This window comes from Chamaea fasciata, unplaced genomic scaffold, assembly GCF_029207755.1.
Source record: "Chamaea fasciata isolate MVZ Bird 193981 ecotype frontalis unplaced genomic scaffold, bChaFas1.0.hap1 SCAF_30, whole genome shotgun sequence".
NCBI lineage: Eukaryota > Metazoa > Chordata > Aves > Passeriformes > Sylviidae > Chamaea > Chamaea fasciata.
The window spans coordinates 1,077,877-1,089,040 of NW_027094115.1; the positions used below are offsets into that span (position 1 = coordinate 1,077,877).

Here is an 11,164-nt window from a genome sequence, read left to right on the forward strand (position 1 = left end):
ATCACAACCAGCTGTTCAAAGATGAGTAGGGCAGGGCTGGAGCTCCTCCCCGTCACGGCCGCGTGTCTCCAGGGCGGGGACTTTGCCACCCAGGACAGCCACCAAAGCTCTCCCCACCTCTGCCAGGGACCCGCGCGGGACAGCAGGTGAGTGCCAAGCGAACGGGGATCCCCCCTGGCATGGACGCGGGGCTGCACGGCTGGAGTAGCCTGGGAAGGTGCCAAGCGCCATCCCCGCTTTCCAGCGCGCAGTGACGGCAGTGCGGGAGGGGCTGAGCGATGCCAGCACTGGGGCAGCCCGGGGACTCTGGCCCGGGCTGAGGAAGGACGGGGGGCAGTTGTGAGATGCAAGAAGGGCTGACCTTTCCCGGGCACGGGGAGTGCGGGTTTCTGTTCCTATTTGTGCCGTGCCAAGGCTGGCACGTCCTCCCCGCTGGCCGCTGGAGCGCCGAGGGTGTGGCACGGGGGTGACTCGGGGTGGGAGCACAGGCTGAATGAGGCGTACAGGGCTTTAAGAATCGTATTTTTATTCCTTCCGAGGGCAGTGGCTAGATAAAGGTCATTGTGTGGGAGGCGCTGGGATATTTCAACTGGCTCGGGGCTCCAGGCAGACGGGAGATCCTTTCCTGAGCTGCAAACTCGAAGTCAGTGACCGTGCGATTAACCCCAGCCTGGGCACCCCGGGAGCACAGCCAGGATTGCATCCCGCACACCGGGAACAGCTGGCGGGGACGGAGCTGTGGAAAATCTGATCCGGCGCAGGGTGTGGGTTGTGTTTGGGTAATACGTGCACCGAAGGAAGGAACTCGTCAGACAAGTCTTGTGTTTGCCTCACAGAGAAAAGGGTCGCAAAGCGGTGGGTTTCCGTCTAGATCCGAGGCGTAGGACTGGCAACGCTGTGAGCTCAAACTGGGAGGGGAAAAGCCCTGTGTTTATATCCTCTTAAGCGGTTGGAAGCTTTCCTTGGTGGTTCCTGTACGTGTGCTCCGAGCAGAGTCAGGAAAACCTGATTGTGTGCAAGCCTAAACTTGAACTGGCCAGCACACGTGATAGTGTCAGCACTTTTCTGATAAATTAAGTTTATTCTGGATTCAGCTTTTAGAGGATGTTGATACGGACTTTAAAAAGGCTGTTTAGCTGATGAAGCCTGGCAGGAAAAGATCATCCATGGGAAAAACAAAAAAAAACTTGATTAATGGGAGGGATGCCTCCTACACTCGCACTCTGTGATCCGGGTACAGTGTTTTGAGCTTATTCTAAGCCAGGTTTACTGTACCAGGCCTTTATTCTGGGGTGAAGCAAATAGCATCAGGACCATAGCACTGACTAGCTGACTCTTGCATGCATAGTTTAATTCTTCAAAACACAGAGCAGAGTATTGTTCCTGTCCTGAAGCTGTGTTTCCCTGATTGAGCTGTAGGCCAGGAATTGTGTTAAGCTGCTGAGCACTGGCAAATCTGCTGAGCAGTTCCCTTCTCTCTCTGCTTGCCAAGGGGTGGCTTAGGAGAGTTTCATTCATCTAAAGCCCCAGCATGACCAGTTCCTGCAGACCCCTTCAGCTGTGAAAGGGTTACAGGGGCCAGTGCTGGACAGCCTGGCTGAACTGCTACACTCTCCCACCTGTAACCTCTGTGGTTCATTCTCACACAGAAATGCACCAGGAACAAACCAGCACTTGCAAATTGAGCAGGGGGTTTGCACAGCTGCCTTTTCAGTGCTCTGCTCTTTCAATTCCCAGTGGTGTCCCCAGGATGAAGAAATCAGTCTTCCAGTCAATATTCAGTGTGGTATTTCTGCTGTTAATGGATGTTGCGAGAGCTTTTGCCCTGAGTGTAATAGATGCAGCCTCTCCTCATGGTTTGGTTTCCTTCTGCCTGCTGATTTGTACTCAGAATTTCTCTGTTTCCCTTTTCCTTGCTACTGACCTTCATTTTGCCCTCTAATTGACTTGCTAAACCAGCTTGTCTGATATTCCTGCTTCTGTGTACAAACCAGCTGCATTATAAAAACAGCAGTAAAATTTGGAGCCTTCGTTTAGTGTCTGACTAAAGCAAATAAAAATGGCTTTTTACTTCTGTAAAAAGATTAGAGACGAGCAAAGATGACTTTTCTGAGGTCTAGGTCATACTGCGATGGCTGGAATTCATGATCAGATGAAAGAAAGCAAACTCAACACTAATACTTGCCATATGTTGCAATTATTGATTGCACAGGGCGTCGTAAGCAGGGGTGCACCCGCGAGTGCCTGTGTGTAACACATCCATGGCAAGTGCCACACAGAGTTAAGTGGCCTCAACAGTTTGCCCTGTGTGTTCCAGGTCTGTAGGAGTCATGTGGAGCAGGAGCAAACACACTCCTGTTCTTGCACAATTCTGTGGGCTCATGGATAGCAGCTGTTGAACACCACAAGGAGAATTAGGGAGAGATGTCATTCACTGCTAGCACCTCTGCTTCTGCTTCAGGGCTTTAACGAGAGAACATGCTCAACTCTGGAATAAAACCACATATTTGGTGGGTGGGCTTGACTTGCTGTCACTGTGTTTGCATCTTTTGAATTTATTTTTTATTTAATTCAGCCTTACTGTACATGGGTATCTCTTCAAGTCTGCTTTTCCTAACTCCTCCCCTGTGATGCTGGGATCAACTTGGGTTGTGGGGAAGTGAACCTTGCCCTGGTACGTGACATCCTGTTAAGTGATCAGGGGCACAGGAAAATTTGGGTATGTTCATGCAAAGGCTCTCTGATTGAAAACAAAATTATGAACAGAACTGATAACACTGGGCAGATGGCAAGGAAGCTTTGGGGTTTTTCAAGGGCTTTGTCAGTTAAAGATACAGCCCTACAAGGAAAGACACAGTGCACCAAACTGAGGGGATGTTGAATATAAAATGTTCTGTTAAAATACTAAGAGGGAAAAAGAATTCTCCTACCCAATGCTCAAGTGTGGTTATCCTTTGTGTGCTCACCTACACCATGATGTCTCTGCCTCCCAGGCAGGATCCATGAAGGGTTAGGGGTGTGTGGGTAATCTCACACTGCTTCATCCTCGGGCTCTCACCTGCCAAGGTCAAAGCCATGCATTTTGAAGGACATGGGAATCTTTTTTCTTTGCTCCCAGGGCAACACTGTCTGATTCTCCTTGTAGCCTCAGCCAGGCTGTCATGCAGGCAATAGAGAAGAATCATTAAATTACCAGTGCTAATCACCTGTCTGTCCAGCACATCCCTTCCAGCCTGGCTCTGCTCCTGTGCTGTCGTGATCCAGCCTTTGCTCAGCACAAAGCAGGGCTGGACACTCCGGGAAGCTGCCTGGGCGTTCACTAGGGCTGCTCAATCTTGCTTTTAGTCCCCAGAGAATTAGATGGTTACTTAACCAGTCTCATTAACCTTCAAGGGAAGGTGTATTCTATTAATTATTGCTAGAAAACTAACACTCCCAGTGTTTTTTTATTACAGCTGTCTAAGTGCCCTGGACGCAGATCACAACAGATTGACCAGATCCGAGCACGATGGTGAGTGTGTTTGCTGTGCCAGGCTGTGCCGAGCCTTTGCTCTGACCTGATAAATACAGGGAGTGGAGCTCAGATAAGGACAGCAGGAAGAACACTGTCATTGACTATGCCTTCAACAGAGTGAATTTATCACCTCTTTCTGCTTCCTCATTGTAGAGGAGAATGACCCACACATACAGGCTTTTGCATTAGGGGAGTTAATGGAAAACCAGATCAGGTATTAATTCAAAGAACATTAATTTCTCCAGATAAACTTCTTAGGCATATTATTCTTTCCAGGCTGAGCTTGCAAGGCAGCCATTTCTGTGGTTGTTATTACAGAATCTTGGAATGGTTTGGTTTGAAAGGAACCTTAAACATCATCCCATTCCACCTCCAGCCATGGGTAGGGACACCTTCCACTAGACCAGGCTGCTCCAAGCCCTGTCCAGCCAGGCCTGGAACCCTTCCAGGAACAGAGGAAGATTTTTCTGCCCATTGAATGTTAAGTGGTATTTTGCTGATGATTTTCTTGGGAACGTGAAGAGCTTTGCAAGAGAAGTGTATTTCCCCAGAAATTGCACTAGACCAGAGGCAGGAGAAACCTGTTTGTGAATCATCATTTCAGGTAAAACACTGGACTTCCTGGTGTGTTATTTAACAGACTGATGGTCCTTGACTGCTCTTAAAAGAAGTCAGGAATGGGGCTTTGATGGGAACAGCTTCTTCTATGATTTACATGGAAAACTGCGGGAAAGAAGCTGAACTGAACAGAGATGTCAGGCTGTGTGCCCTTATTTAACTGGAAAGCAGATACTCCATGTGCGGCCACATTAAGATATTTTATCCTTTCAATTGGGTCCCTCTGGCTTATTTCTTATGTGGCTGGGAAGTCCCTCTATAATAAACCATTTCTTTTTAGGATAGGCTGGGCTCTGGTATAAAATCACTCATGTTTGGAGGGTGGACTTTATGTGTTGTCACTTTCCATAAAAGATGTTTGCATCTTTTGAATTGTCTCTTTTTTTCTTTTTTCTTTTAATTCAACTCTACTCTCTGAATGTCTCACTTTGTGACTGCTTTTCATAACTCCTCTCCTATGGGTTTAGGCAACAGTCAAGGGCGTCTCAACTTTCAGTGCTGAGCAAGAAGCACAGGCACTAAGGAAGGCCATGAAGGGATTTGGTAAGTTATCTCCCTGACTGTTAAACCTTCTTTTTTAGCTCTGGAGGTTGGGAAGGTTTTTACTGATGTTTTTTTGGAAGGGAAGTTCAGCCATTTGCATCACCTCACTGGCGTGTGAGGGCACTGGAGGGAATTGTGCGACTTGAACCGCACTGGAAATCCAAGTCTTGGACATAAAAATGTCTAAAGACATATAAATGTCAGGCTATTGTTTTCTCTGTCCTGTGGCCTGGTGCTGCTGGGCTGAGGCACTCATGCACAGATGAGACCCAGGTTGTGCAAGGATGTGTGTAAGGTTATGTGGCCAATGGTACGTCATAGGCAAGGCCAGAGCAGGCCTCTGGTTCTGGTACAAGCAGCTTGACTGGTTTTCACTGGTTTCTTCCAGGCACAGATGAAGATGCCATCATTGACTCCTTGACCAAGCTGAATGTTTCCCAACGTCAGCAAGTTCTGATCACCTATAAAAGCACTATTGGCAGGGTAGGTGCTCTTCAGAGATCACTGCCTGTGGCTCTAATTGAGAGATGTGGACTTTTTTGGGTTGTGCCACTCGGGTGAAATGAGAAGAGCATCCCAGTCTCCCCAAGAGTATGGTTGGCACTGAGCACAAGCTTTCCTTGGCCAAGTGTTTTTGGTGTTGTTCACTTCAGAGTAATTGTTCATCCAGGGAGGGCTGGAGCATGAAGAAAAGTGGTGAACAAGTTCTTCCTCTTCTCAGGCTGTGTCTTTTTCTCTTTTCTTCTCTTTCTGTCTTCTAGGATTTGATTGATGACTTGAAGTCTGAGCTGAGTGGGAATTTTGAAAGGGTGATCATTGGTTTGATGACTCCTACCACCATGTATGATGTGCATGAACTGAGGAGGGCTCTAAAGGTTTGGAAATCCTTTTTTATGTCACAGGATTTATGGTCAATTCAGCATGCAGTGGCATAATTGTATATCAATTATGAGTTTCTTATTAAGCTATATCTAATAAACAAAAGTCATAGTTGCCCTTCAAAACAGTTGTCACAATCTTGGCTCTTGTCTCTGTGATTCCCTAGGGAGCAGGGACAGATGAAGGCTGCCTGATTGAAATCCTGGCTTCTCGCACCAACGCGGAAATTCGGCACATCAATGAGAACTACAAACTCCGTATGTAGCACACTCTGCAATTTCATACTGGGTCAGAAGCCACTTGTGTATGTGCAGGTGTGTGTGGAGAGGCAGAAGGGTCTGTCAGCAGTAAGGACCAGAATTACACACAGAAATTGAGTTGGTGTAAATATAATGGGGTGGGGTTGTTATGTTTGTCAGCTGGAGGTCTATCCATGGTGGATCTTTTGCCAGTTTTTTACTGGCTGTGCTTCTTAATTTTGCCCTGTAGCCCTCAATATGACAGCTGGATTGCTGTGATGAAAGCCAAGAAGGGCAAGGGCATCCTGGCTTGTCCCAGTCACAGTGTGGCCAGCAGGACATGCCTGTTCCCCTGTGCTGCACTGCTGAGGCAACTCGAATCCTGGGGACAGTTAGAAAAAGGTTCTTTACCCAGAGGGTGACTGGGCACTGGAACAGGGTCCCTAGAAAAGTGTGCACAGCATTAATCCTCACAGAGCTCCAGGAGTGTTTGGACATCGTTCTTGGGCATATGGTGGGACTCTTGGGATGGTTCTGTGCAGGCCTGGGATTTGGACTTGGTGATGCTTGTGGGTCCCTTCCCGCTCGGGAAATCCTGTTATTCCGTGAGCTGTTAGTGACAGATCTGCTGCGTTTGTGCTCTGGCAGAGTACGGCTCCAGCCTTGAGGACGACATTGTCTCTGACACATCCTCCATGTTCCGCAGAGTGCTCGTGTCCCTCGCCACAGTGAGTCCAGGACAGGGGAAATAATGGGGGTGAACGTGCTGCTGGACATATCTCACTCAGTGATGAGGTGCTTCAGGCTGGCTGTTATTTCACTTCTCTTGCATTTCACCTTGCCAGCATTTCACACCAGCTTCTGCAGGGAGAGCAGCCTCACTCTGCCATGCCTTAATGCCATATGCTCTTTTTAAATTAAAGTGGATGGCTTCTTGTTTCAGAAGAAAGAACAAATCACATCTGAATCATGTTTTGCTGTATTTGTAGCCCATTACTTAATGTTAAGAATCCCATTATACATCTCCAGTAACTGCTTTTGAATGGGGAATTTGCAGGACTTACTTCCATTAGTTGCTCTGTTGAAATGAGTTTTTCACCCTTGTATTTCCACAGGGTAACAGAGATGAAGGAACATTTGTGGATGAGGCCCTTGCTCAACAAGATGCTCAGGTGTGTAGCAATTTTCTTCCTTGCAAGAACTGTCTGGGTTTGTATGTGTGATGTGTGGTGAATCCCTGATGTTTCTACCTCTTTTTCTCCAGGTAGATGAGTAAGCCTGAAGTTGTGCTAGTCAGCAGTGCCCCAGGTGGAGACCTGATTGGATATTAGCAAATAGTTCTCCAGCTCTGGCACAGGCTGTCCAGGGCAGAGGTGGAGTCCCCATCCCTGAGGGGTTTCAACAGCCATGTGAATGTGGCACTTGGGGACATGAGTTAGTGGTGGCCTTGGCAGTGCAGGGGAAGGGTTGAACTCAATGACCTTAGAGGGCTTTTCCAACCCAAACGGTTCTATGAGGTAAAAATCTCATTATATATACCTGGTGTTCTCAATTATCCTCACTTTGTTCATGTCTTCAAGTGCCTGTATGAAGCTGGGGAGAAGAAATGGGGAACGGATGAGGTGCAGTTCATGTCTATCCTCTGCACACGGAACAGGTGCCACCTGCTCAGAGGTAGGACCTCTCTGGTGTCCTGGGTTTTTCCTTTGTTTGAGGACAGTACTTTTGTAGGAGCTTTGTACTTGATCGTTAAGTGATTGTGATCCCTTCCTGAGACAATACGTATTCTTAGGGCCAGTTGATTCAATTCTTCTAGATCATTTTATTCCCTCCTGAGACAAAATGGGAGTTGAGAAAAAAAAAACCATACAACTCCCTCTAGCCTGTGAATTGGAGATAATGAAGTGTGACTCCCATGGGACAGAGCTAAGCATGGAAACTGTCTGCATTAAATAGCGGTTCTGGAAAATCCTTGCAGCAGTGGTAGGCTAATTAGCAAGACTGCTGATAATTAAAATTAATTATTTCTGAGGGGCAGCCCTCATTTAGCTTACAATGTCACGGTAATGGTGCAGTGTTTGTACAGGTTATGAGGAGCTTGATCTTGCAAAGTGATCCTCGGAGGCTACACACTGAAGCAGCTCACTTGGCTCTTTTATCCAACTCTTCCTCCTAGTTTTTGATGTGTACAGAGTGATTGCAAATAAGGACATCACTGAGAGCATAAAATCTGAGATGTCAGGAGACCTTGAGGATGCTTTGTTAGCTGTGGGTGAGTTCCCTGCTTTTAAACTTTGTCTACAAACTAATTAAATAATTAAAGATACTGTCTCTTGCCCTGACCGTTTGCACAGCTTCAGGAGGCAAATTCTTTTTCACTGTTTTACAAGCCACAGTATTTTAATCTTTGCAGATCCAAAGACCTGGCAAGAAGGCTCTGTGCTTTATATTTCTCTGCCAAGGGATGCTTTGGCAGATGATATTTGCTGTGTGGAAGCTTTAAAGCCTTAAAAATATTTTAGTGCTGTGCACTGGGCATGGAGACCTCAGTTGACAGCAGGTCTGACTCTGGATGTCTGCACTGTGCTTGTTGAATTGCATTTTTACAGAATAAATGTCTGCACTGAGAAAGTGCTGGAAGGGTTTGAAAGACCTTATCCTTCAGTGTTTGTTTTAATTCTCTTGTTCTTGCCTCCCTTTCAGTAAAGTGCTTGAGGAATAAACCTGCTTATTTTGCTGAAAGACTGTACAGATCCATGAAGGTAAAGAGGTTTTGCTGGTTTTCCCCCTGCCTCTCTATGCATGACAACAGTTAGAGAAAAAGAAACTGTGTTAATTGGGGGAAAAAAAAGAAGTCTGTGGTCCTCTTTCTGTGGTCCTCTTTTCCTTCAGGAAGCTCAGAGCTGGTAATGGATCCCTGCATTAATGCAAAAATGGTCTAATCAGGAATGGATTCCACAGAAGGCCAAACCTCTGTGGCTGTCACTGGTGTGTCCTCAGTGCTGTGCAGCTGTAGCTGTTGTTGTGTCCCTTCAGGGCCTGGGCACCGATGACAGCACGCTGATCCGGGTGATGGTGTCCCGTTCAGAGATAGACATGCTCTACATCAGGAGGGAGTTCCTGGCCATGTATGGCAAATCACTCCACTCCTTCATTAAGGTAAGCTTGGAATCTTACACAGACCTGGATTTGCTAAGCAGCTTCAAGCAGATCCTCTCAACAACTTTTTGGGTATTTTAGAGGAGGTGGAATTAAGGAGACTTTACATTTATGTACTGAAAACCTTCCTGAATGTTCTTGGTTATTAAATTGTCAAAGAGGATACAAACACTACAATAAGTTATTTATGCTGAAAGGAACACTGCTTTCCATGGAGCTGCAAAATTAATGGTGTGCCTTTTTCTGCTCTCTCTAGGGAGACTGCTCAGGGGACTACAGGAAGGTTCTGCTCAGGCTGTGTGGTGGGGAGGATTAAAGGAGGCCTGGGGAACCTGCTGGGTGATGGGAAGCAGCTGATCATTGTTTAGGTTGGAAAATATCTTTAAGATCATGGAGCCCAATCACGATGAAGATTTCTTTCTTTTTTTTCTTCTTTTTTTTTTTTTTTTTTCCCAAATGCCTTACTAATTACTCTGATTATTGACCTAGGTAAGGTTATGCTCTGGTTAGATAGTGACCATTCTGGTTGACCCTTTTGATACACTTTTATGCTTGGAACACCCATTTGCCTCCTAACTGGCTGGTGAAGCCCATCTTACACAGAATGCTGTAACCAAAGGTATAAAAGTTGTTTCCTGACCAGCTGCCCCTTTGCTGTTGTGTTCACCAGCAAAATGCATCAACTAAAGCAAACCTGGATGCAGTGTGAGAGGCTGCACAGGGAAAAGCCAACCTCATAGGTACATGGAGACTGCAGAACACAGGTTTGCTTCCGTTTTTTCCGTATAATTAAAACACAAAAAAACCAAGTATCTAAAATACAAGCATGTTTACATATCAGTTTGCCTCTGTTAGTGTGGAGCATTAACAGCCTGGCTGTACTGTGTGTATATGTTGCCTGTAGGTCTGTAAGTGGCAAAGTTGTCACTGGTGACATGAGAAAAACCTTTTTCTTCCCTCGTTGTAGCAGCCCTGTGTTTTTGATCTGTCTGCTAGATCATGGGAGTATAAATAAGTAGGGTTGTATTATAAACCCTGCTTTGGATAAAGTGATGTCATTGGCACGGTGCTTTTTAAGGAACGACCTGTCCTCAAAACCCCACCTCACCGGTTTGGTGCTGGGGCAGCTCCCCAGATTTTCCTGGGACACCTCCTGCAGTCTCCCTGAGGTAATTCCTCTGACCTGCCTGGGACACCTGCCCACATCTCCCCGCACTGACTGACAGCTGCCCCGTGTCACAGGACCAGTAAGGGATCCTGTGTTTGTGGCTGGGCCTCACATGGATGTCCACATCAACCCCTGGGAGAGACTTTTCCACCAGACCCTACACACTGGCTTGTTCGCTGTTTTCACTCCAAAAATGGAATTCTGCTTTGGCTTAGGCATTTATTTTTTACCACTGGTGTGTAATCGTGTCCTGAAGGATCAGACTGAGGCTTCATTGTCAAAGCTCAAACACTGAGGTTGGCTGCACCCCATTCCATCGCTCATTCTCCTCTAAAACAGGCTGCTGTTGGCTGGAATAGGAGATGCCTCTGTGGCATCCAATTAAATAATTTTCTTTCTTGTTCTCTGGGCTGCCATTGGAGACACATTCCTGACTTTTGCCGGCTGAGGAGGCAGAGCAGTTCCTCTGAGGGCTCTGCCCAGGACAGGGAAATGCCCAGCACAGCACAGCAGCCGCGGAGCTGCTCAGGCTGGGGATGGGTTTTAATGCCTTGGGTCATGGTGGGTTTCAGTGCCTTGGGTCAGGTCGCTGAGTGTTGAAAAATTAATAAAGAATTTGTTTCTGTACTTGGCTGTCCCGATGGCGTGTTCTGGGAGGGGACACGGGAGGAACTTGTCCCGAGCACCTGAGTTCGGCAGGAGGCCGCTACTCCACAGGGCCCCGGCGGGCTGGGAAGCGCCTGCAGGGCTGCTTCTTGCGCTAATTAGTCCACGTTTTTAGTCTTCCTAGAATCCTTTTCTTCCTGTAAGGACCTTCCAACAGATAAACTTAGTCTTTGTCTCTTCTTTATCTGCCGCTTTCTGGAAATTTTCCTTGTCGTCCATAAATTCTACAGTCCGATATCCAACCTCAGCAATGCGTTTCTCTCCCAGGCTTTGTTCATTGAAGCGCATCGGAGTTTATTTATCAAAACTTACACTTTCGGTAATTTTCCCGAGCTGTCTTTCTACAAACGCAGCTTACGGCAACTTTGCTAAACGCTG

General features: G+C 46.9%; 1 protein-coding gene across 3 annotated transcripts; it reads left to right on the plus strand.

Annotated features, from left to right (window-relative positions):
- Positions 1-6: 6 nt before the first annotated feature.
- Positions 7-10,747, plus strand: ANXA4 (annexin A4). Of its 3 annotated transcripts, none has more exons than XM_066206275.1 (13): positions 7-146; positions 3,456-3,519; positions 4,600-4,675; positions 5,064-5,158; positions 5,437-5,550; positions 5,721-5,811; positions 6,442-6,521; positions 6,909-6,965; positions 7,374-7,467; positions 7,970-8,065; positions 8,497-8,555; positions 8,830-8,952; positions 9,209-10,747. In XM_066206275.1, exons 1-13 carry the CDS (start codon positions 22-24, stop codon positions 9,266-9,268), a joined length of 1,134 nt encoding a protein of 377 aa, XP_066062372.1. In that variant the 5' UTR covers positions 7-21; the 3' UTR covers positions 9,269-10,747. The 3 variants fall into 3 exon arrangements, with proteins under 3 accessions (XP_066062372.1, XP_066062370.1, XP_066062371.1); XM_066206273.1 differs by having other exon boundaries at positions 114-146; positions 3,456-3,511; XM_066206274.1 differs by lacking the exon at positions 7-146 and adding an exon at positions 671-855 and having other exon boundaries at positions 3,456-3,511.
- Positions 10,748-11,164: the final 417 nt, after the last annotated feature.

Excerpts from the sequence above, each read along its gene's own strand:
- ANXA4 (XM_066206275.1), top strand. The coding sequence starts at position 22 with ATGAGTAGGGCAGGGCTGGAGCTCCTCCCCGTCACGGCCGCGTGTCTC. Across the intron at positions 3,520-4,599 it reads CCGAGCACGATGGTGAGTGT|GCAACAGTCAAGGGCGTCTC; the intron begins GTTTGCTGTGCC and ends CTATGGGTTTAG. Across the intron at positions 7,468-7,969 it reads CAGGTGCCACCTGCTCAGAG|TTTTTGATGTGTACAGAGTG; the intron begins GTAGGACCTCTC and ends TCTTCCTCCTAG.